The 27,290-nt window shown below is 36.5% G+C and overlaps 1 protein-coding gene across 4 annotated transcripts in view; it reads right to left on the reverse strand.

Moving 5' to 3' along the window:
* Window positions 1-9,192: 9,192 nt before the first annotated feature.
* Window positions 9,193-27,290, reverse strand: part of smad4a (SMAD family member 4a) — a 19,301-nt gene continuing 1,203 nt past the window's right edge. Inside the window, exons 2-12 of one of the 4 annotated variants that reach the window (XM_016243558.1) lie at window positions 26,801-27,137; window positions 25,443-25,617; window positions 25,330-25,359; window positions 22,616-22,816; window positions 21,559-21,684; window positions 21,311-21,418; window positions 20,655-20,705; window positions 20,398-20,581; window positions 17,579-17,747; window positions 11,908-12,046; window positions 9,193-9,978 (exon numbers count right to left, since the gene is read on the reverse strand). In XM_016243558.1, coding sequence (XP_016099044.1) covers window positions 9,767-9,978; window positions 11,908-12,046; window positions 17,579-17,747; window positions 20,398-20,581; window positions 20,655-20,705; window positions 21,311-21,418; window positions 21,559-21,684; window positions 22,616-22,816; window positions 25,330-25,359; window positions 25,443-25,617; window positions 26,801-27,040 — 1,635 coding nt within the window. In that variant the 5' untranslated portion in view covers window positions 27,041-27,137 and the 3' untranslated portion in view covers window positions 9,193-9,766. Of the gene's footprint in view, window positions 9,979-11,907; window positions 12,047-17,578; window positions 17,748-20,397; window positions 20,582-20,654; window positions 20,706-21,310; window positions 21,419-21,558; window positions 21,685-22,615; window positions 22,821-25,324; window positions 25,360-25,442; window positions 25,618-26,800; window positions 27,138-27,290 lie in introns of all 4 variants that reach the window. The other 3 variants (XM_016243556.1, XM_016243560.1, XM_016243559.1) reach the window with 3 other exon arrangements.

Here is a 27,290-nt window from a genome sequence, read left to right on the forward strand (position 1 = left end):
TATGTGTATTCATTTATATATATATATATATATGAAGAGTTTATTTGCAGATAACTGTTTTTAACAATTTTCAAAAACCATGTTTTTTCATTGTGTATTCCAATTAATCTCAATCAAACTGCTGGTGGTTTATTTTGATATAAAGTAAAAACGTAAAAAAAAATACAGCTAACTAACACAATCTGTTATCTGTTTTTGCAAATAAACTAAACACGTGTGTGTGTGTGTGTGTGTATATATATATACACTGTACACACACACATATATTATGTAAACAAAAACTTATTTTGGAAGCGATTAATCATTTGATAGCACTATTTGTTTTGTTTTTTTAGACGATGGCGTTTCATTTAGTAATAGATCTAGGTTGTTGTTGTTGTTGTTTGTTTGCGGTTTAATTACTGTGAAATGTTACCCTGATGGACAGGAGATCACGGCATCGTTAGTGAAGTTAAGGATGAAGTCGGCTGTTTGCTTTCAGGAGGTACAACTACCTTACAGATAACTTTTATTCTGGACCGGTCGTAAATTGCTGTACTGTTGTGGAAAACACTGGACAATTGTAGTTGGAAACTGGAAACGGCGTTATTTTCAGTGAGCGACTGTGTGCGCAGAAGCCGCTTCATGTTGTTTTATGCATCTTTTTTTTTTAATGGAAATGTATTTTGAATCTTAGTTTCAATGAACGTTTAAAGTAAAAACCATCGTGATCGTTGCAGCTCAATTGAAGAGATTCCGTCAGACGCGTGCGTCCCGAGTTTCTGATAATCGTGATGTTGGTTTATATTTACGTGTGCAATCTGTGAAAGTCAATTTTTTTTTGTGTTACGACCAGTTACTAAAGATTTTATTTTAAGTGCCATTTGACTGTTTACGTAGTGAGTCGTGGCCTGCTGTAGCGTTCAAATGCAAGCACAAGCATCGTGGTACTCTGAGAAAACTCAGAACTCAAGTCCTAGATGTAAATATTGAGATAAAATGGAAGGATATTTATTTACAGTCCCTTACTTTAAAGCAGTTTAATGACAGATATGTTTGAACGTGTAAATTGTGATATTTCCCCCCCCCGCGCTCTCTCTTTATGGTTTTGGATGATGTACCTTACATATACAGTACACATGTATTTTTTTTCTTTTTTGTGTGTTGTTCCAATTTACCTCTTAGTAAATTATATCCTTTGAAAATTGGTAAAAGCTTACTAATATGTGTAGAGTGATTTGTATTGTGTATTTTACATGAAGGATAACAAAACCGGGGAGCTTTTATATTTATAAAATGATATATTAACATTTAGTGTGTCGATACGAGGGGAAATATAGGAATTATCCAAGACACATGTAGTTTGTTTTTTCTGAATATTTCAGACTTGAGCTCAGGCTAGCTTATTAGTGTCGTTTTCTTAATTTTGTGGCTCGTCTTTCAATTAATAAACCTTTTCTTGTTGAAACGAGGCCTTGTTGTGTTGGCTGTCGCAACAATGAGTCACCCTCACGGCGCTCCAAACCTGAACGCTGTTGTTTTGTCTGTGGAGCGTAGATGATGAAGAATCGGGAGAAACACTAGCACTTTTTTTCATACAGTGACAAAGTAAAATGCAACATAAATGCATGCTGTTATTCTGCTGGTAAGTTCTGTAATTGTATTTACATCAGGTTGAAAAATGACCCCTGCAGAAAATTCTTTAATTTAATGATAAATATTTTTTTTAAATACCGAGCGGTGTTGTAAATTCTAAAGAAAAGAAAAGTAAACTCTTCATTTGTTGGCTTGACTCTGAAGCGCTGAAGGGGTTTTGTTTAAACATTCCTGCAATTATGCAAACTGCTCACTTTTAGACGAATCGTTTTTTTTGCATTTTTGCTGCTTGCTCAAATTGCTTAAATTTAAATGAGCGAATGCAAAACAATTGTTGAACGTTTTGTCACACGTTGTGTGTGTGTGCAAATAGAAATCGGGACGCATGCTTTGAATGGGACTTTTCTAAGAACATTCGAAATTATGTTTTTGAGCAAGATGCATTAAAGAGGAGGTTTGTTCATGTTCTTTTAGTGTTGGATTTAGAAGAGCAAACGAGTTATATCTGGGTTTTGGTGATTAGAGCCTGAAAGCTATTGCTTTACTCAAAAAGCAATACTTATAATGTTCTTTAATTTAATTGATATATTCGGTTTACATGGAGAATTGTTGACATAACTTAAGGGTGTCTAATTGGTCAAATACAGTTCAAAATACTCAAAAGTCGAATGCAATTTTTTGTTGATAAAACCAAGACAATATTAATATTATTAAATGATATATATGCATACAAACACACACAACTTTTTAAATTCAAAATACTCCAAACGCAAACAGTTGCTTCAATATTTTGTGTAAAAACCAGGACAATATTTTTTACAGTAATTCATATATTCGAAGATTTATGATTTATATATATATATAAAATTTTGACAGCATCAATATATATAATCTATGTAATTGATGAGTGTCAAGTTTCATAAGTTATGTCAAAATTAAAGCTCTTAAAGTTATAGCAGCTGAAATAAACATAACCAGCTGCTGTTATGTCTGTTAATCAAAGGAGAAATCAATAACTTTTATAGCTTTAAGGATTCATCTATTTAATTTAGAATTTAATAACTTTAATTTCTGTATATTTCTATGCATTTCTATATGAAGAGTACAGGTAGCTAAATATGACATTTATTATAATACGTTTATGTGAAGATTGTTTTGTTCACTTATATTAGAAGTTATTTTTTAAAGTCTAATAAATGTTAGAATTGATAGCTCTACACTGTAATGTTGATTGGCTAGTCAATGGTTAAATATTAGGGTGAAAAACTATTTTATAGAGAACAATTTCTCAGTGATACTGGCCTTCAGTCATGCAAAAAAAAGATGCCATTAAATAGTATATTTAAAAACTTTAATGTTAGGTGGGATTAATCGCAATGAAGAGATCAAATGTGGAAACGTGAAGAGTACAGGTAGCTAAATATGACATTTATTATAATACGTTTATGTGAAGATTGTTTTGTTCACTTATATTAGAAGTTATTTTTTAAAGTCTAATAAATGTTAGAATTGATAGCTCTACACTGTAATGTTGATTGGCTAGTCAATGGTTAAATATTAGGGTGAAAAACTATTTTATAGAGAACAATTTCTCAGTGATACTGGCCTTCAGTCATGCAAAAAAAGATGCCATTAAATAGTATATTTAAAAACTTTAATGTTAGGTGGGATTAATCGCAATGAAGAGATCAAATGTGGAAACTATTTGTTTTTATTTACCCGAGAGGATAAATTCTATGACGAAAATGTTGCCGAGCTCATTTTTCAATGCCTATTTTTTGGGGGGCGTGTCTTTGTTTCACCACAGATTCATCCGTGACGTTTGTTTTAAGGTTAATTAAGGTTTCCTAAAATTAATCAGGAGGAAGCACATTAGTTCCGAATAGCAAACTGTACCGTTTCGCGACGCAACTATAAGTAATAAAAAAAATTTAAAAAAAGACAACTTTAACCCGAATTGACCAGTTCCATAAGATAAAAATACGAATATAGCAGCCAATATAATATATAGTCTCTTCAGATCTATTTAAACGTTTTCGTCAAGAGGTACATCACCGTTTAATATCAGTTGACTTTGTGTTTTTACCCGTTCAAATGCAAGCACAAGCATCGTGGTACTCTGAGAAAACTCAGAACTCAAGTCCTAGATGTAAATATTGAGATAAAATGGAAGGATATTTATTTACAGTCCCTTACTTTAAAGCAGTTTAATGACAGATATGTTTGAACGTGTAAATTGTGATATTTCCCCCCCCCGCGCTCTCTCTTTATGGTTTTGGATGATGTACCTTACATATACAGTACACATGTATTTTTTTTCTTTTTTGTGTGTTGTTCCAATTTACCTCTTAGTAAATTATATCCTTTGAAAATTGGTAAAAGCTTACTAATATGTGTAGAGTGATTTGTATTGTGTATTTTACATGAAGGATAACAAAACCGGGGAGCTTTTATATTTATAAAATGATATATTAACATTTAGTGTGTCGATACGAGGGGAAATATAGGAATTATCCAAGACACATGTAGTTTGTTTTTTCTGAATATTTCAGACTTGAGCTCAGGCTAGCTTATTAGTGTCGTTTTCTTAATTTTGTGGCTCGTCTTTCAATTAATAAACCTTTTCTTGTTGAAACGAGGCCTTGTTGTGTTGGCTGTCGCAACAATGAGTCACCCTCACGGCGCTCCAAACCTGAACGCTGTTGTTTTGTCTGTGGAGCGTAGATGATGAAGAATCGGGAGAAACACTAGCACTTTTTTTCATACAGTGACAAAGTAAAATGCAACATAAATGCATGCTGTTATTCTGCTGGTAAGTTCTGTAATTGTATTTACATCAGGTTGAAAAATGACCCCTGCAGAAAATTCTTTAATTTAATGATAAATATTTTTTTTAAATACCGAGCGGTGTTGTAAATTCTAAAGAAAAGAAAAGTAAACTCTTCATTTGTTGGCTTGACTCTGAAGCGCTGAAGGGGTTTTGTTTAAACATTCCTGCAATTATGCAAACTGCTCACTTTTAGACGAATCGTTTTTTTTGCATTTTTGCTGCTTGCTCAAATTGCTTAAATTTAAATGAGCGAATGCAAAACAATTGTTGAACGTTTTGTCACACGTTGTGTGTGTGTGCAAATAGAAATCGGGACGCATGCTTTGAATGGGACTTTTCTAAGAACATTCGAAATTATGTTTTTGAGCAAGATGCATTAAAGAGGAGGTTTGTTCATGTTCTTTTAGTGTTGGATTTAGAAGAGCAAACGAGTTATATCTGGGTTTTGGTGATTAGAGCCTGAAAGCTATTGCTTTACTCAAAAAGCAATACTTATAATGTTCTTTAATTTAATTGATATATTCGGTTTACATGGAGAATTGTTGACATAACTTAAGGGTGTCTAATTGGTCAAATACAGTTCAAAATACTCAAAAGTCGAATGCAATTTTTTGTTGATAAAACCAAGACAATATTAATATTATTAAATGATATATATGCATACAAACACACACAACTTTTTAAATTCAAAATACTCCAAACGCAAACAGTTGCTTCAATATTTTGTGTAAAAACCAGGACAATATTTTTTACAGTAATTCATATATTCGAAGATTTATGATTTATATATATATATATAAAATTTTGACAGCATCAATATATATAATCTATGTAATTGATGAGTGTCAAGTTTCATAAGTTGTCAAAATTAAAGCTCTTAAAGTTATAGCAGCTGAAATAAACTAATAACCAGCTGCTGTTATGTCTGTTAATCAAAGGAGAAATCAATAACTTTTATAGCTTTAAGGATTCATCTATTTAATTTAGAATTTAATAACTTTAATTTCTGTATATTTCTATGCATTTCTATATGAAGAGTACAGGTAGCTAAATATGACATTTATTATAATACGTTTATGTGAAGATTGTTTTGTTCACTTATATTAGAAGTTATTTTTTAAAGTCTAATAAATGTTAGAATTGATAGCTCTACACTGTAATGTTGATTGGCTAGTCAATGGTTAAATATTAGGGTGAAAAACTATTTTATAGAGAACAATTTCTCAGTGATACTGGCCTTCAGTCATGCAAAAAAAAGATGCCATTAAATAGTATATTTAAAAACTTTAATGTTAGGTGGGATTAATCGCAATGAAGAGATCAAATGTGGAAACGATTTGTTTTTATTTACCCGAGAGGATAAATTCTATGACGAAAATGTTGCCGAGCTCATTTTTCAATGCCTATTTTTTGGGGGGCGTGTCTTTGTTTCACCACAGATTCATCCGTGACGTTTGTTTTAAGGTTAATTAAGGTTTCCTAAAATTAATCAGGAGGAAGCACATTAGTTCCGAATAGCAAACTGTACCGTTTCGCGACGCAACTATAAGTAATAAAAAAATTTTAAAAAAAGACAACTTTAACCCGAATTGACCAGTTCCATAAGATAAAAATACGAATATAGCAGCCAATATAATATATAGTCTCTTCAGATCTATTTAAACGTTTTCGTCAAGAGGTACATCACCGTTTAATATCAGTTGACTTTGTGTTTTTACCTTAATTAATAAAAGAGGCCTCCATGTTTGTAGTTCAGCATTTCTTAATGAGCGACAACCTGTTGAAATAGGCCACGCCCACTACATGAATATTAATTTGGAGACGTACATCACAAACCATCATAATGTTAATGCTAATTGTATGCATATTAGTCAACATGGAGAAACGAACAGGATCGTATCATTACAAAACATCTTTACACATAAATGCATATGTAATAATGTAAGATGAAGATTTAATGAGCGTTTCATTACACATACAGTGACGGATTTTTAAAAACATGAACTAAGTCTGTGTTATCTCAAACTCTAACATTATCCAAAGAATGTCTAAACCTATGCATGTAATCAAAATCTATGAAATTTTATTTTTAGTGAATATTTTCTTAGTTTATGTTCACTGATGTTATGGTCATCAGTGCATATTATTACAAATTAAACATAAGTGCTGTTTAATTACACAACAATGTCAATGTAATGCTCTGAAACTGGTTAATGTTAACCAGCAGCCTGATAAGTATTTCTTTTTCTAACACTTTTCAGGATCAAATCAATTCCTGACGGATTAAATCTAGACTAAACATATCCTGTTTTACTTGCAAATGGGTTGCAATATTTATGATTATTTTTTATTTATGATATTGAAAGCACAAGTGCAAACACATTTCTGTGAAGATGACTAAATATGAAATACACAAGACTTCAAAATCAACTTCATATTATACTGTATTTGATAAACTGCTAATAATATGAGCTATTTGAGGAAATGCTCCCACAAGCGCGCTCTTCTCATTCAGAACTTTCCTATTTCTTCTCAAACAGAATATAAACTCAGGCTTAACAGAAGTATTGATCTGTCGTCTAAACTCACTCCCAGACATGCAAGGCTGACATGATTGTCTAAAAGAGTAAGCTCAAGCGCTGAATAACACTGACTTCTTATTTCCCGTAAGGTTCATTTCATATGGCTTTCAACGTTCACATCAAAACACACCGTTCCGGTTCATCTCATATCCATACATGACCATCATTAATAACTGATATACTCGGGCATCAGAGGGGACATGATGTGTGCTCTAAAAACAGAGATTAATGGTATAAAAGTATGAATTCCTCAGTTTCCTGTAAAAGGATCTTTAGACACAGATCAAACGCAGCCCTTGTGACCTTTGACCAGTCAATCAGCTGCGAAACCGCATTAAAGGAACAGTTCACCTGAAAATGAAAATTTCCTCAGTCTATCCGAGATGTGGATGAGTTTGTGTCTTCATCAGATCTGGAGAAATGCAGCATTGCATCAGTGTCTCACTGCAAGTGAATGGGTGCCGTCAGAATGAGAGCTGATAAAAACATCACAATAATCCACAGCACTCCAGTCCATCAGTGAACATCTGGAGAAGACCAAAGCTGAAACACATCCAGCATTAAGATGCTTTTAACTAAAATACATTGAGTTCATAATCCATAATAACTCTTCCTCCAGTGAGTCAGTGTTCTGGTGTGAATCAGGAGAGAAATCTGCACAGATCAAGCAGCGTTTAAACAGCTCTAAACTTAACAGATTTTGTCTTCTCCAGATGTTAACTGATGGACTGGAGTGCTGTGGATTATTGTGATGTTTTTATCAGCTGTTTGGACTCTCATTCTGACGGCACCCATTGCTGAGACACTGATGCAGTGCTACATTTCTCCAAACCTGACGAAGAAACAAACTCATCCTAATCTGAGGGGGTGTACATTTTCAGCTAGTTTTCATTTTTGGGCAAACCATTCAGTTAAACCACACACGTCCTCGCACTGAGGCCAATTTGTTTTTCTGTAAAAGAGCTGCAGAACATTTTTATTCACAGGCTGCAAAGAAGAGAAACTGAAAGATGGAAAGAAAAATAAACATGCATACAGTGCTAGAACAAGTACACGGCCGAAAGAAAAGAAAAGGCATTCAGAACAAAGCCGGCTGTTAATGCTCGTGCGTGTACGAGTTTGGATGAACCGTTAATACGTCTTGCTATGATTATGTCAGCAGGACGCAGTGAGAAACTTGCAAAAAAAATAATTAAAGTCAAGCCAATTAGTGAGAAGCTCGAAAGAAAACGCATGTCTTCTGTACATGCAACACCTGCTAATACGACTGCGAGTCCAAACCACTTTAACCCAAACACTGCAACTCAAGAGAAAGGAAACGCCACATGATTTCCATCATACTTCCAGACCACAAACGTCTGGCCTGAGAGACTGGTTTGCATTAAGAGATGATGATCAAAACAAAACAAAAATAAGACCAGTCTGACTGAAAATGGCATCATTTAGACATAATGGCAGACTCTAGTGGCTAGTGAAGCAACAGCATGAAGCAAATGTCTGGGAACATATTCATTTAAACAGCTTTTGAAGAAAGCTGAAACACATCCAGCATTAAGATGCTTTTAACTAAAATACATTGAGTTCATAATCCATAATAACTCTTCCTCCAGTGAGTCAGTGTTCTGGTGTGAATCAGGAGAGAAATCTGCACAGATCAAGCAGCGTTTAAACAGCTCTAAACATAACAGCTTTTGTCTTCTCCAGATGTTAACTGATGGACTGGAGTGGTGAGGATTATTGTGATGTTTTTATCAGCTGTTTGGACTCTCATTCTGACGGCACCCATTCACTGCAGAGCATCCATTGCTGAGACACTGATGCAGTGCTACATTTCTCCAAACCTGACGAAGAAAAACTCATCCTCATCTGAGGGGGTGTACATTTTCAGCTAGTTTTCATTTTTGGGCAAACCATTCAGTTAAACCACACACGTCCTCGCACTGAGGCCAATTTGTTTTTCTGTAAAAGAGCTGCAGAACATTTTTATTCACAGGCTGCAAAGAAGAGAAACTGAAAGATGGAAAGAAAAATAAACATGCATACAGTGCTAGAACAAGTACACGGCCGAAAGAAAAGAAAAGGCATTCAGAACAAAGCCGGCTGTTAATGCTCGTGCGTGTACGAGTTTGGATGAACCGTTAATACGTCTTGCTATGATTATGTCAGCAGGACGCAGTGAGAAACTTGCAAAAAAAATAATTAAAGTCAAGCCAATTAGTGAGAAGCTCGAAAGAAAACGCATGTCTTCTGTACATGCAACACCTGCTAATACGACTGCGAGTCCAAACCACTTTAACCCAAACACTGCAACTCAAGAGAAAGGAAACGCCACATGATTTCCATCATACTTCCAGACCACAAACGTCTGGCCTGAGAGACTGGTTTGCATTAAGAGATGATGATCAAAACAAAACAAAAATAAGACCAGTCTGACTGAAAATGGCATCATTTAGACATAATGGCAGACTCTAGTGGCTAGTGAAGCAACAGCATGAAGCAAATGTCTGGGAACATATTCATTTAAACAGCTTTTGAAGACTCAACCGAATCCCAGCATGCACCTCTGCAGAGCTGGCAAACGCGCATCATCTTCATGCAAAACACTTTTGCATATAGATATATAACACTGGGTCCTGTGCACTACAAGGTCTGAATGTTACAAGAACAAATGCAACACAGGCAAAAACTAATGAAGTAAATGCAGCCGTGTAGATCTGTGTGGCGTTGACTCTGCATCGTTCGCACAGTTTGGCGGTACTGGGTTTGTCGGAGGCTGATCTCAGTCCAGCGGCGTGGGGTCGGCGATGGGCATGGTGTGCAGGACCTCGTCCAGCAGCTGCAGCGCGCGGTGCAGGTGGATCTCGATCCAGCAGGGCGTCTCTTTGATGCTCTGTCGGGGGTAATCGGGACCCCAGCCCTTGACGAAGCTCATGCGCAGGATGCAGAGCCGGCGGAGGTCGTCCACACCGATGCCAGCGGCCGCAGACAAACCTACATGAGCGATTGATACTTCGGTAAATCTATGATAACATGTGACCACTAGGGCTGTCAAAAGAAAATTAGAATTTCAAATATTCGTCAAATTTAAAATAAAAATCCACATTCGAATGCAAAAATGTTGCATTTGAATGTTAGGTGTGCGTCAGACAGCTTTATCAGCGGCGCACCAGATGCGATGACGATGTAAGTGTCGTTGCATTTGAATGTTTTTGTTAGCTTATCCAGTTGAAGGCACTAGATGCGGCGCTGCTGCGTTGTTCATTCAAAATATTGCGGAAAATGAGAACATTAATGCGGAGATGATGCTGTTTACATCCAAACTGAAACAAGCCGTTCACACAGAACACATATTTCACGCATTTTCTAGAGGGACATCTATCACCGCTGCACTCGCGTCTCGCACAAGAGAGCCGCATGTTTAGAAAGTCATGTAAAATGAACGCAAGTTTAACTTTTAAAAAACATGTCTCGAGACTTTATGACGGTTTTCCCCATCCCACTGCATCTCATGTTTTTAAATAAAGAAAGCACTCTTTGTGATTGGTTTTCGGTCCTTTGTATTAAAACTATACATACATGATGCTGTTTTGCTTCTAATTGTTTAAGCAAATTAATTACATATGGTTTATAAACATTAATTTAAACATTATGCACTTTTTTCCCAAAGATAGTCGTGTTATTTTATTGCTTTGAAGAAACGTGCATTAGTAATATTTTGCTCGATGCGCCCTCTTGTGGCTTCAGGAGAGAAGCCAAAATATTTTTCCCCACTAACCGAAATTATGCCTATTATATTCGAATATATTTAAGTACAAAATTCAAATTTAGTTTTTCAACTACTTTGACAGACCTAGTGACCACATGATGCACTTTACACCAAAACAGATTCAGAACTATGGAAGCTTGTTTCGGCCACGCAATAAAATGTTTAAAAAGTAAATGTGACTTTTTAACTGCACTATTCTTAATTTTGTTCCTTACAATTCTGAGTTTCTCACACAATTCTGACTTTTTTTTTCTACAATCCTGAGAGAAAAAGTCAGAATTGTATGATGTAAACTCAGAATTCTAAGAATAAAGTAAAAATTGCAGGATGTAAAATTTTATAAAACAATTCTCAGGAAAAAAGTCATAATTGAGAGATAAATTCACAGTTAAACAAACGAGATTTGTGAGAGAAAAAGTTGCAGGTAACTTTTTTTATATTCTGTGTCAGAAAAAATAAAAAAAATATTTATAATTATATATAAAAATTAAATTGCAAGATAGAAACTCATTAAATCAAAGAAAAAACATTGCAATATGTAAACTAAGAATTCTGGGAAAAAATTTTATATATAAAAATCAGAATCGCCAGGGGAAAAAAGTAAAAATTGCAAGATGTAAGCTCAGAATTCAGAGGGGAAAAAAGAAAAATCGGGAGAGAAAAACATAGAATTCAGAAAAAAAAGACAGTGAAAATATCGAGATATAAACTCAGAATTCTGAAAAACAGCTCAATTTCAAAAGCATAACTTGCAATTGCTAAATATAAACGTGCAATTCTGAGGAAAAACATGATATAAACTTGCGACTGCAAAAAAAAAAGAAAAGAATTTAATTCGAAGTCACAGCTACCTTTATTTTTTTGTTTTCCGTGGTAGAAACAAGCTTCCATACATAATGCTACCTCAGCAGAAATCATCCTGTGAAAAATTCTGATTATTACAATAGAACTACACTTGTCTAGGTAGCAACTTTGTTTTGAAACAACACCAATGTCTATGCTATTAAATGTCTATGTCTGTTCTATTCAAATCTGCGATTTAAGCAACTATACAGTTCAAATACGTTTTTGCACAATTCATATGAACTATTAAGGCGACAGGTTTGCAGGTATGAGACTCAGATGTCTGGCGTGTAAGCGGTAGGAGCACTTACTGATAGCAGGAGCGATTCCTCCCACGGATCCGGGGCCGGGGATGTTTCCGGCCACCGCTGCTGCTTGAGCGGCCGCCGCTGCTTGTGCTGTCGCCGCCTGCTGCTGCATCTGTCTGTGGCACTGACGCAGATCAAACACCTGCAGGACAGAGCAGGAGCTGCGGCTTCAACTTCAGATGCGCAATGTCAAGTGTGTTCGTGTTAGTATATACACATATATAACCTTTTCACAAACTGATACACAAGTTAAAGAAACTACTACATCTCTATAATGTAATGGCTTAAAAAAGCTTAGCTTACTGATCTTGGATCCACAAGTAAAAAACATAATTTTTGAGTTTAAAGAACTTGTTAAGATTGAGGAAGGCACAGACCCTTTTTAACGGATAATCTGATACCAGTGTCAGTACTGTTAACTAAATCCGAAACTAAAAAAAACATTCAAAATTAGTTACTTGAAATAAAATATATTATTTCAGTTCGTTTATTTTAAAAATGTCTGAATTTAATTTTGTTCAACTTGATGTACTAAAGACACTAAAATTAACATTATTAAAAGCTATATACATATATTTACAAATATAAAGAATAAAAGTAATAAAAAACATCAAAATAATAAAAATTACAAAAACAGACAAAATTACTAGAACTTAAACTTAAATTAAAAAAAAATATATACAGTATATGGCAACCCGCTTCAGGACTTCAGAGAAAGTTTAATTTATGGAAAGACATTTAGTATACTTGATACAATTATATTAATATTATAATTATTCAAGGCATTAATGTTTGCCTACAAACCCAGCACTGGCTCTGCACCCCTTTACCTAAATTCATTGCTTCAGACTTATGTGCCTATAGAAGCTTGCGTTCTGCAAGTGAACGGCGCTTTATTCAGTATATGGCAACCCGCTTCAGGACTTCAGAGAAAGTTTAATTTATGGAAAGACATTTAGTATACTTGATACAATTATATTAATATTATAATTATTCAAGGCATTAATGTTTGCCTACAAACCCAGCACTGGCTCTGCACCCCTTTACCTAAATTCATTGCTTCAGAGTTATGTGCCTCTAGAAGCTTGTGTTCTGCAAGTGAGCGGCGCTTTATCGTTTCATCTCAAAGAGACACAAAATCACTTTCACAGACTTTTACATTAACTGTTCCCTCCTGGTGGAATGACCTGCCCAACTCAATCCCAGCAGCTGAGTCCTTACCCATCTTCAAGAAACGACTAAAAACACATCTCTTCCACCTTTATTTGCCCCTCTAACTCTAACCCCCTCTATTCTAATTCTATTTGATCTATTTTTTTTTTTTAAACACTTGACCCTCTATCACTTGCACTCTCTATTCTTTTTCTAACTACTTGTTTTTCTTAAAAAAAAAAAAAAAAAAACTAACACTAGCCTTCTATATTCTTTTTCTATTCTATCTACTTGTTTTCTTTGTATGTGACACACACACACACATACATGACATATGTGTCCCTGGAGCACAAAAGCAGTCTTAAGTTGCTGGGGTATATTTTTATTCATCCTCGCACAAAATTGGACATAGCCTCAGACGTGCTGATGAAAACTTTGGACAAACTAGACGCCAAATCTCCAGACTCTCCCAAGTTTATTCTAGGTGATTTTAATCAGTGCTATTTGGACAATGTTTTAAAAGGATGCCATCAGTATGTCTCATGTGCAACTGGACTGACACAAGCATCAGAGAGCTGCAAAGTTGCTTTGAGCTTACGAACTGGGACTTGTTTTTAAGTGATAATTTAGACTTGAATGATCAGGTTCTTGTAGTATCCAGTTACATTAATTTTTGTGTTGAGTCGATTATACCTACTAAAAGTCTTACTGTGTTTCCAAACAACAAACCGTGGGTCACCAAAGAGCTAAAAAATATTCTTAATATGAAGAAAAGAGTATTCTTATCAGGGTCCAATAAGGAGAAAAAAATGATCAATAAGGAGGTTGGTTCTGGTCGTCTCACACGTCTTCCATTTAAGGATTATGGAGGCCACTGTGCTCTTAGGAACCTTAAGTGCAGCAGAAATTTTTTTTGTAACCTTGGCCAGATCTGTGCCTTGCCACAATTCTGTGTCTGAGCTCTTCAGGCGGTTCCTTTGACCTCATGATTCTCATTTGTTCTGACATGCACTGTGAGCTGTAAGGTCTTATATAGACAGGTGTGTGGCTTTGCTAATCAAGTCCAATCAGTATAATCAAACACAGCTGGACTCGAATGAAGGTGTAGAACCATCTCAAGGCTGATCAGAAGAAATGGACAGCCCCTGAGTTAAATATATGAGTGTCACAGCAAAGGGTCTGAATACTTAGGACCATGTGATATTTCAGTTTTTCTTTTTTAATAAATCTGCAAAAATGTCAACAATTCTGTGTTTTTCTGTCAATATGGGGTGCTGTGTGTACATTAATGAGGAAAAAAGCTTAACTTGAATGATTTTAGCAAATGGCTGCAATATTGTTAAGAGTGAAAATTTTAAGGGGGTCTGAATACTTTCCGTACCCACTGTATATATATATATATACACACACACACACACATACATGACATATGTGTCCCTGGAGCACAAAAGCAGTCTTAAGTTGCTGGGGTATATTTTTATTCATCCTCGCACAAAATTGGACATAGCCTCAGACGTGCTGATGAAAACTTTGGACAAACTAGACGCCAAATCTCCAGACTCTCCCAAGTTTATTCTAGGTGATTTTAATCAGTGCTATTTGGACAATGTTTTAAAAGGATGCCATCAGTATGTCTCATGTGCAACTGGACTGACACAAGCATCAGAGAGCTGCAAAGTTGCTTTGAGCTTACGAACTGGGACTTGTTTTTAAGTGATAATTTAGACTTGAATGATCAGGTTCTTGTAGTATCCAGTTACATTAATTTTTGTGTTGAGTCGATTATACCTACTAAAAGTCTTACTGTGTTTCCAAACAACAAACCGTGGGTCACCAAAGAGCTAAAAAATATTCTTAATATGAAGAAAAGAGTATTCTTATCAGGGTCCAATAAGGAGAAAAAAATGATCAATAAGGAGGTTAAAAGAACAATCAGACGTGCTAAACTAAACTACAAAAACTAAATAGAAAATAATTTTGTTCAAGGTGATGTGAGGGCTGTCTGGCGCGGGATTAAGAACATGGCGGATATTAGTATACCAAAGCAAGGAACGGTGGTAAATAAGGACGTTGACGGTAATCTATCGGTCAATGACCTGAATTAGTTTTTTACACGTTTTGAGAAGCATGACACAAGTGCTGCTTTTGATGATTTTAAACAAAAACTGAGCCCCTCTACCTCCTTGAATTTGCATCTTTTTAATGTAATGAAGCAGCTGAAAGCTACGCCTGTTAACAAAGCGCCTGGTCCAGACGGCATCTGTGGGAGAACACTTAAACACTGCAGAGCAGCTCAGTGTTGTGTTTCACTCACTGTGTCAGGCATCCCTGAATCAAGCTGTAGTTCCTTGCTTATGGAAAACCTCTAACATAATACCTATTCCTAAGCGAGAGAACTCACATTCTTTTAACGATTTGCGGCCCATTGCATTAACTTCTTTAGCTATGAAAGCCTTAGAGAGGGAAGTTAAGTCACAACTTATCACAGCTACGGGTCATACGTTAGATTCCTTGCAGTTTGCATATCGCACTACAAGAGGTGTGGACTCTTAAATACCATACATCAACATTTAGATGCATATTTGCTAGAATGCCGTTTGTTGATTTTTCCTCTGCGTTTCACACAATGAATCCTATTATTTTAGCGAAGAAACTTGTATGTGAATTTGAAGTGAGTCACGACTCAGTTTTATGGATCCTAGATTTTTTGACACGTAGGCAGCAAAGAGTCATGTTGAATGGAGTGTTGTCCGATACGCTTGTTACATCAATTGGATCTCCTCAGGGGTGCGTACGGTCTTCAATTCTCTTTTCAATTCTCAATTCTGAATGTCGCAGCACTAAGGATAACTCATGTAGTTAAATATGCTGATGACACAGTTATTCTATCTTTGTTAACGAGTGCAGAATGTGATGACAGTAATGATCACAACGAGTGCTTTGAGTGGTGCAGAGAAGCTGAACTACAACTGAATATTACTAAAACGAAAGAGATGGTAATTGATTTTAGAAAAAACGCCTCAAAAGGTGAAACCTGTGCATCTTAATGGAAAAGAAGTTGAAAGGGCACAGGAGTACAAGTGTCTTGGAACTACCTTTGATACTACCTTAAAGTTCCAGCAGAACACAGAGGCCATTATTAAGAAAGTGAATCAAAGAATGTACGCTCTTAGGACATTGAACTCCTTCGGTGTACGCAAAAACATACTGAGAACTTGTTATACTACTTTTATTGAGAGTGTGTTGAGTTTTTCTTTTTTATGCTGGTACTCGTCACTCTCTCTTAGGAATAGGAATCGTTTGCAGACCTTAGTTAGGACTTGCTCAAATTATTGGTGTGCCTTTGCGGAGTCTAGCAGAATTCTACGAGCAACAAATGTTACGGAAAACTCGGGAGATGACTCTCACCCCTTGAAGGTTTACTTTGAGGTATTGCCCTCTGGAAGAAGATTCAGAAGCATTAGATGTTCATCTAATATCTTGGAACTACCTTTGATACTACCTTAAAGTTCCAGCAGAACACAGAGGCCATTATTAAGAAAGTGAATCAAAGAATGTACGCTCTTAGGACATTGAACTCCTTCGGTGTACGCAAAAACATACTGAGAACTTGTTATACTACTTTTATTGAGAGTGTGTTGAGTTTTTCTTTTTTATGCTGGTACTCGTCACTCTCTCTTAGGAATAGGAATCGTTTGCAGACCTTAGTTAGGACTTGCTCAAATTATTGGTGTGCCTTTGCGGAGTCTAGCAGAATTCTACGAGCAACAAATGTTACGGAAAACTCGGGAGATGACTCTCACCCCTTGAAGGTTTACTTTGAGGTATTGCCCTCTGGAAGAAGATTCAGAAGCATTAGATGTTCATCTAATAGATATAAATTCACTTTTGTTCCAGAGGCTTTACGTTTTTACAATTCAAAGTCTTCTTTTTTTTGTTGTTGTTGTTGTATGGAATTTATTATGAAGCATGTTGGGTTGTGTTTTTTACTTATTTATTTGTATTGTCTAGGTAATATCTTATGTTTGTATTAAGTTGTTGTGTGATGCTACTACCCTACTTTAATTGCCCCTTGTGGGATTAATAAAGTTAAGGAAAAAATTTTTTATATATATATATATATACACATATACACACACACACACAATTTTAAAATATTAATAAAAACTATAATTGTATCTCAATTATACTAAATGTCTTTCCATAAATTAAGCATCCTCAAAGCTGAAGTCCTGAAGCCGCTTGCCTTAAGTTGTATATATATATATATATATATATATATATACACACACACACACACAATTTTAAAATATTAATAAAAACTATAATTGTATCTCAATTATACTAAATGTCTTTCCATAAATTAAGCATCCTCAAAGCTGAAGTCCTGAAGCCGCTTGCCTTAAGTTGTGAGTTTTCTCCACTTCTGATATTTTATGGTGGTGAAAATGCTTCTAGATATCTCAAATATTTCTTCTTCATTTTCTCACTTCTCAACATCAGACGTCCTTCTCGTTCTAACCTTGATGTATGCGCTGGGGTAGATCTTGTGCACGGCGTCTCCAGGAGCGCGGCCGGCTTCACGATCCAAGTAGTAGCTCTGGACGAAGACGGCGTGATCGCTCAGACAGCGAACCCAAACATCGCCTTCACCTTTACACTCCAGCTGGACGCCCTTCCCGATGTGCAGTCTGAAAACAGGCACGCAAACACATCAGATCAAGCCCAATAATCAATAATCAGATATAGAAAAAAATAGGGAACACTGTATTGGTGATTGCAGCAGCATGTATTAGTGCAAACACAATGAAGGGCATTTTCCATCCTTTTCTAATGAGCTACTGTCATTGATGACAGACTAACTGATTCAAGTGTAAATCTATTGTGGCAGAAGCAGCATTATAGTGCAATAGTAGTGACCAGTGTAAGTAGTTATAATTACTTGGTACTTCTCACAAATAACGGAGTTACATCATTATAAAAGTAACCAATTACCAGGGAAAAGTATTAAAAAAAAATTTTTTTTTAAGTTTCAAATGTGTCAAATAACTTGGATGCCTTCAATATTAAATGTTAAATGAATGAAATGAACACTACACGGAATAAATTATTTTAAAACATTGTACACTAATACAAAACAATTTAAAAATGCTTATTTAACACTTTTTAACATTCTAGCAGACGTTATACCAACAAAGCACAATTTAACTTAAAATTAATAAATTTTAGTTAGTTAGTAAAATAATATTTTGTGGCCATTTTTGAGATCGTCGTCTTGAATCAGGCATGCAAATAAACACAGCCTAGCTAAGCATTAGAAAACATTACAGATCCCATGTGTGTATGTTATAATAAATGTATTAATAGAGCTGTTGTAATTATTATTGTCTTTTAAATTTTATTTAACAGAGCAACAGTAATACTAACATTTATGAATGCTGATGGAGCTTTTATTTTGGCGGAAACCCGCAGGAAGTCCTCAGTGCTTCTTTTTGCTGACAGCAGCAGATTTATGAATGATTCTCATTACTAATTTGGGAAGATGCACGCATCACACTGTCACATGCCTTGTAAAAATTCATTAAAATGTTACTGAGCAACTGACGAGTAACACAGTTTCAGTCCAGGTTTTTTTTTGCTATTTTCGGCCTCCGAACATTCGGTGCATGTCTAGTAAATACATCAGCTATATCACTGATATCGCGATATGACAATTTTTTTATCATGCAAAAATGTATACCGGTGTTATCATGGACGGTATAATATAGCACACCTCTAATTCAATCTGCGTGTCGCTTTCGGTTACGACAGTCAAGACGATAAAACTCTCTCCAAGATTATTAAATGTTCCTAATATTATACTTGCTGGAGTTTAGCGCTGTTTCTAAATCGTGTTAATTTCTGCCGGGTGTCTGTTAGATCACAACACTGGAGTAGAGAGCACTATGAATTGTTCTTCACGAGCACAGTGACTGAAATTTAAATCTGGCTCAAACTAACGCATAGATTTAATACACTACGCATCAATATCTCTTCACTTTGTGCTTTGAACTTCTCTATGCTGCGCGCTGTGACTCCGTGTTGCTTCAAGTGCATCAGTCTGTGCACGGGATGCACATAAGAGCTTTGTGCCGCTCTGTATTTGAAGTGCACTAGAGACAATCTCGGCGGGCGGGCTTCATTGCACAGAATCTGCGCTGTGAGACGTGTGTGCATTGCAGTACTATTAGATGCACGCAACTCACGTACTGACAGACTTTCACCTGCGTTTTGTGTTAGTCATGAAGCGCGATCGCGGCTCCGGTTAAATGCACTTGCATCTCCGAATACTTTCATATGGAATTGATGTAAACACAGTCAGTTATGTTTTCAGAGCAGGACAAAACATCTGATACGAGGAAACAGATCTGTGCATTAGTCTATTAAAGCTGTGATCTCATCAGTAATAATCAAACAGCAATAATGCGGAGGAAAAACCCGTAACTATGATTGTCTGTAAACGTTCAGATACAGAAAGAACACATTTTAAATAAGTAATTGTTTTAAAAAGTAGCATGCTTGTATATAAATTTTAAAAAAGTTAATTTAACAAAATTAATTTGATTTAAAATGTATATGAAAATGTAGCCAGGTGCCGTAAAATTGAAAACGTGAGATTGAGTTGATAATGATAATTGAATGTGAAACCGGTGAAGATTCACACCCCTATTTTTAAGACGGCAGTACTGATTATGGAATTGATGTAAACACAGTCAGTTATGTTTTCAGAGCAGGACAAAACATCTGATACGTGGAAACAGATCTGTGCGTTAGTCTATTAAAGCTGTGATCTCATCAGTAATAATCAAACAGCAATAATGCGGAGGAAAAACCCGTAACTATGATTGTCTGTAAACGTTCAGATACAGAAAGAACACATTTTAAATAAGTAATTGTTTTAAAAAGTAGCATGCTTGTATATAAATTTTAAATAAATAATATGCATTGCTAAGACCTTCATTTGGACAACTTTAAAGATGATTTTCTCAATATTTAGATTTTTTTGCACCCTCAGATTCCAGATTTTCAAATAGTTGCATCTCAGCCAAATATTGTCCGATCCTAATAAATCAATGGAAAGCTTATTTATTCGAAAAAATTGACCCTTATGACTGGTTTTGTGCTCCAGGGTCACGTACAGAGATTCCAACTATAAACAAAAAGCACACAAACGGCAATTTTGTCTAAAATATTAAGTTGTAAACTGCACAGCAGAAGGAGGAATCGGATGGTGAAGTGCCTGAAGATTCCCACCCCTAATAATAATCATCAGTTTAATCGTGATGACTGTGTCAGCTGTACCTCGCTCTCTCGATGGCCTCCGTTCGGTGGACGTTGCTGAGCTGGCCGAGGCAGAAGCGATCTCCTCCGGAGGGGTCCACGTACCCGTCGACGGTCACGATCGGACAGGACGAGGGAACCTTAAAGGTCTCGCCCACTTGAACGTCCATCTCAAAGTAAGCGATGGAGCACCAGTACTCTGGAGCTGCCCGAGATCAGGGGATCATTAGACATCCGAACACGACCGAAATGAGATCGTAACAGAATTAAACTCTTACCAGGGTGGTTGGATATCGGTGGCTGGAACGTGATTTCGTTGTGAACGGGCCCTGAGGAGAAAACAAAACAGATTGAGTCCATGGAGATCGTCTTATTTAAATGGTATCGTGGTGCTCGTAGTTGTATTTTAAAACACAATCGCAATGTTTGCAATTCACATCAATGGCATTTAAAATAAAATGTGACCCTGGAGCACAAAACCAGTCATAAGGGTCCATTTTTTCTGTAAAAAATTCCGATAGAAACGGATATTACGTAAAGATCAAGTTCCATGAAGATATTTTGTAAATCTCCTACCGTAAATATATCAAAACGTAATTTTTGATTAGTAATATGCATTGCTAAGAACCTGATTTTGTGGTCCAGGTTCACACATATATATATATATATATATATACATATATATAATTTTATTAACAATAATAAGGCCCTATGAATCGTTTTCTTTTTATCAGAAATTCTGTGCCTTGTATTTTAATTTTTCTAAATTGTAATTATTCCTATTATAGTCACTGTGCTTAACGGCACGCTTCAGATGTGGCGGCACAGCCTCTTGCACCTTCTTCATTATAACATCCAGAAGGCCGTTTGTGAAGCTCTAGACTGGAGCTCAGTGTGTTTCTATGCTATGTTCCGGCTGAGGTGAGACACTCACAGTAGTGTGCTGGATGGGTCATGGGCGGGTGATGCTGTAGATGGCCGTTCTGATGGTGAGGCACAGTGGGGGTGAAGTTACTGTTCCTCGTCCAGCTGGAGCTGGTGTCTGTGGACAGAAGAGCAGAGAGTGCACGTCTGACACCGGACATCAGGTTTACTCGTGCTCTGGATACTGAATGCAGGAGATGCTGAAAAGCTTTCGGACTCTAGGTGGAGCTGCTGGGTGGAGCTTCACTGATGGCTTACTGTGATGGTACGTGGAGGGCTGGCCGGGGGGGAAGCCATTCTGCTGTGAGCCCTGCCCCGTCCCAGAGGCAATCTGCAGCAGACCATCGCTGCAGTGGCTTCCTGAGAGAACGCTATTGGGCTGAGCTGGGGAGAGAGGGCGGCATGCACACATCAACACACACAAACCATGAAACACCAGGACTGGGCGGCGTGACCGCAAGCGTGCATCACTGTACGAGCCAATCCATATCATGGCATCAATACGAATCATAATATATAGTGATGCATCAATTCTGCCCACTGAAACTTTATGTTGCACATAAAATCCACATATGCATCTACTGACGACGCTCCAGGAAATCCCTAATATGGACAAATGTATCCAGTTATCACTGTAGCTGAATAAAACGCAGATAGAGAAATTTTAACTGAGGAAGCTTGAAGAGAATAAACATAGGATTGCGACGATACGTGTCCCTGGAGCACAAAAGCAGTGTTAAGTCGCTGGGGGATATTTGTAGCAATAGCCAACAATACATTGTATGGGTCAAAATTACACATTTCTCTTTTATGCCAAAAATCATTAGGATATTAAGTAAAGATCATGTTCCATGAAGATATTTAGTAAATCTCCTACCGTAAATATATCAAAACTTAATGTTTGATTAGTAATATGCATTGCTAAGAACTTCATTTGAACAACTTTAAAGATGATTTTCTCAATATTTAGATTTTTTTGCCCCCTCGATTCCAGATTTTCAAATAGTTGTATCTCAGCCAAATATTGTCCGATCCTAACAAACCATACATCAATGGAAAGATTATTTATTTTTAAATCTCAATTTCATAAAATTGCTCAACATGTCCCACTCTGTATTTTCGCATTCGTTTATGTTTCTGTCGTTCTCATGTGTAAATAACGTAACAGTATAAACGCTATAGCAGAATGTCTACGGTCACAGCACCCAGCCTTGTTGCACACCAATGAAGAATGAGACACCTCCACAAACGAGAAAGCTTTTCAGCATGGCCTATGCGCTTAAGGATATGAGCGAGCAACTGTGACGTGTCGTACTTGTGGATCCCACTGCGATGCTGGAGAATGCGGAGATGGAGGCCGAGCTGCTGCCCTCTACTGGCGGGAGCATGGCGGGCGTGTTGAAGGGCTCCGGGGCCACCGGTCGAGAAGGAGGGTGTTGAATCGTCTGCATGTGTCCCTCAGTGCTGGGCAGAGACTGCTGGCCTTCAAAATCATACTCATCCTTCACCATCAGACCTGAAAACAATTATATAAACACGCATTACATCACGCCAACATCTGAAAAACAGTTTACTTCCATAATGTGTCATGCTCGATTGGATGCTAAAAAAGGTTGCTGATGGTCATTTCAGAGGTGAAGCAAGTTATTACACTTTTATGATTCACAACAGAATTCACAACAGTATTAACTTCACAGTTTATCAACAACATTTTTCACAGACAATAAACAAAACATTTTGAATGACAATTTATGACAAATATCAATTGACCGTTATGTCAATATACCTTTATGAACATATAAAAACAAGACTTGAGTTCTCTTTCACATCTTATTGCACTTGAATGGACAAATGCACACAAAATGATGTCGAAATGTCCGTTTTAGTGAGTATTGACATTCAAAATATTAGAGAAATATAGTAGCTCGATGCTTAGAAGATCTTGATTAGGCTCAAACTGAAACCAAGCCATTCACACAGAACGCAAATTCGGCGCATTTTTTAGACTGACAAATACGACTGCTGCACTCACGTCTCGCACAAGAGATGTATAGAAAACCATGCAAAGTTAAAACAGTTTAAACGTTTAGAAAACACATCGCGAATTTGTGGAGGTTTATTCCTTTTCATTGCGTCTCTTATGTTTTTAAATGCAGTCTGTGTGATCGGCGTTTCAGCGCTTTTTTTTATTTATGCAATGCATAAATACATGATGCCGTTTTGTCAATTGTTTATGAAATTGTATTTGATTTATATATGTTAATTTAGACGGCATGCACGTTTTTTTATGGACAGTTATTTCATTGCATTGACAATTTAATACGCTGCACTGTGGCCTTGGGAGACGAGCCAAAAGTTTCCTTAAGACCTATTTAATCTGCATATAAAACATAAGAAATTAGATATTTGTTTACATTTTATTTTGTGTTTGACTGTTAAAACAAGAAAAAATTAGTTGTTTGTCTCAATAAAATTGGGTAAATTAAAAACACAGTGGTTAAATAAAAAAAAAATCTATTGCAATTAATCGCATTGTTACGCACAAAATTCAATAATGAATTCAAAAGTAGTATATTGTGCACTTTTTTCATTTAAAAGTACTGCTATATGAACAAAAGTGCAATAATATTTGGTTTGCAAACACTTTAAACAAATAAGGTGCTTTTTTACAGCAGTATTCCTTTTATATAGTAGCAGTTAAAATATTTCTTGTAAATCTCAACTTATAACATTAATGTAATCAAATTAAACATAAAACCAAAGCTATTTGCCACTGCCAGGGCATTAACATTTTCATAGAAAATATTTTATAGTTTGTTACAGAAAAACAAGTTCTGCTCAGAGTCCAGAGCCTCGATAATAACATTATAACAGGCTCCGTCCGAATAGAGACCTGCACGATCGCGGGACCCAATGCAACCGAGCGCGGCACGGGACAACACTTGATGGCCGGGTCGAGACTCGTGTGTGTGCGGGTATATAATATTGGGTCTTAGAGTGACAGCAGCCTAATAAACCTGCTATATTCTGCTATATTTGTGTGTGTGTGTGTGTGTTTGCACATGTATTTGTATATAAATTAAAAAGCGTGGCACTGTGCGACACGCGGGCTGCAGAAGAAAGCGAGCAGGAGTGTGTGTTGTGTGTGTACACAGTCTTAAGCTCATAGCAGAATCACTAGTAGCAGTTAAAATATTTCTTGTAAATCTCAACTTATAACATTAATGTAATCAAATTAAACATAAAACCAAAGCTATTTGCCACTGCCAGGGCATTAACATTTTCATAGAAAATATTTTATAGTTTGTTACAGAAAAACAAGTTCTGCTCAGAGTCCAGAGCCTCGATAATAACATTATAACAGGCTCCGTCCGAATAGAGACCTGCACGATCGCGGGACCCAATGCAACCGAGCGTGGCACGGGACAACACTTGATGGCCGGGTCGAGACTCGTGTGTGTGCGGGTATATAATATTGGGTCTTAGAGTGACAGCAGCCTAATAAACCTGCTATATATTTGTGTGTGTGTGTGTGTGTGTGTGTGTGTGTGTGTTTGCACATGTATTTGTATATAAATTAAAAAGCGTTTTAAATACATAAGAGATGTGTATTATATCTACAACATAACATATGTTTTATAACATAATAATTTATAATATTGGGTCTTAAAGTGACAGCAGACTAACACATTTGCTACAGCCTGTGTCCTTAAAGGGACAGTTCACCCAAAAATAAAAATTCTGTCATCATTTTCTCTCCAAACATGTATGACTTTATAGATATTCATAGATACAGTTGTTTGTCCCCATTGGCTCCCATAGTATGGAAAAAACTACTATGGAAGTCCATAGTGACCATCACCTGTTAAAATAACTTATTTTATGTTTCACAAAAGAGAGAAACTCGTACAGGTTTGGAACAACATGAGGAACAGTACATTTTCAGTTTTGGGTGAATTATCCCTTTTAATTTGGATTGATCTCTTCAACAAGGACAAGGACACTTTTTTTCCATAGAGTATCACTCACCAGAGCCAGACAGTGTAAGTCCAGATAAATCTAGAAGACAACACAGGATAGTTGAATTAAATCGAGGCCATAATGAATGAGCTTTACGCTATTAAAACAAACATGAAACGAACCGATTCCTGGAGACACGACTCTCTCGTAATGGTAAGGGTTCACACACACGCTGTCACACTTCAGGTCAAAGGCAAACTGGCAGTACTTGACTTGTTTCAACTCGTTCTTGTGAAGGTCCGGCCATCGCCATAACCGTGCATAAATTACATGTGGGAATCCTTTACGACCAGCCACCTGAAGGTAGAAGAGCGTTACAGGAACAGCCATTTAGAATGACATACCAGTAGGGGTGTGCGATATTGACACAAAATGATATCTCGATATATTCTGAGATTTTATGGAAAACGATAATAGGACAATATTTTGATATCTTAAGGACTACTGTGGACAGCGGACTCCTAAAGTTTTTGATATTCTTCATATTCTGTGTGATGGTCAGTTCACAGCAGTGATAGAAATTAATCTTTTCCAATAAGTTTAAATTGATTTTTACCTTTTATGGGCATTTTTACCTTTATAAAGCCATTTTTTCTAAAAGTGTGCATCATCTTTTGAGTCAAATTCTTACATTTAATCATTCAATTAGAATAATAAGACATCTGGGCTGTTACTGTGCAAATTAAATCAGTATCAATAAAATTAATCTTTGCAATGCAGAGGAAACACTGAAGCTGCATCTGAAGAGGTGTTTAGATGTGTTTACACACTGTTTAATGCAGGACATGAATGCATTTAACCTGCAGTTACACATGCATAAATAATGTTTTGATATATTAAACATAAAACTCTGAATACTGATATTTGAAATTAATTAAAACCGCCAGTAGGTGGCAGCAAGTCACAGTTCATAAGCGAGTCATTGCGATTGAAACGAATCATTTAAACAGTTGATTAATTCAGGAACGAAACACAGTGCTCTGGCTGTGTTTGGAATTATTTTTGTTGTCGAAATAGCACAAAAACAGGCAATATGGCGTCTAAAACGCAAGTATTCTTGTTTATTGAACTGTTGTATAAAATCAGTATCACATTTGTAATCGTGCTGATGTTTGGATAAAAAAAACGGCACTCTTCGTGCGATATTGATTAACTATATGAACTGATATAAATATTTCTGCCTCCATATCTTGATTTTTGTGATCATTCTAAATGCATTTTAATAGACTGAATCATGCCGTGAAAGAACGCACTCTAAATTCACATGCGCACTAGTCTGAACTACTAGACTTCATCACGTAATGTATGCATGCATGCACTCTGTAGGTGTTTTGTTTGGTTTTTGCAACATACTCGATAATGTCAAATCGCACATCGTTAAAACAACTACTACAATATATATTGCACACCTCCTACATAACACACACACACACACACACACAGATACAATCTAAAGAGCGTGGAAGCAGTCCTGTCGCACCTGCAGCCTGCCGTCTAGCGTTCTCTGTATGGTCACACATTTGCTGGGATGAGCGCCGTTGGTGGTGATGGCGGTGATGAGCGAATCCAGCTCGTCTTTCTTCTCCTTCAGTTTCTTCACCAGACTCTCAATGGCCCGTTTGGCGAAGGTCTCGCTCTCGCCGCCCTGTCTGTGGCACATCAGACTGTGCACGATGCTCAGACAGGCGTCGTTACTGGTGGGTGTGTTTGTGATGGACATCCTGCGCTGTTATCGGCCTCAGAGAGGCTCCTGTGTGCCGCTAATAACTCGTTTCAGCAAAACACTGGCGCCAGTGAAGGGTCCATCCAAACGGCCCCTGCGGAAGGATTGAGATTGATAATGTTAACGAGGGGATATAAAAATTTAAAAAAGCAACTTTAAATTTCACAATTCTGCCTTTTTTCCTTGCAACTGCGAGTTTGCATCCTGGAACTCGGACTGTGTATATATATATATATATATATATATA

The sequence above is a fragment of the Sinocyclocheilus grahami genome, unplaced genomic scaffold (genome assembly GCF_001515645.1).
Source record: "Sinocyclocheilus grahami isolate Dianchi unplaced genomic scaffold, SAMN03320097.WGS_v1.1 scaffold694.1, whole genome shotgun sequence".
In the NCBI taxonomy this organism is placed as follows: Eukaryota; Metazoa; Chordata; class Actinopteri; order Cypriniformes; family Cyprinidae; genus Sinocyclocheilus; species Sinocyclocheilus grahami.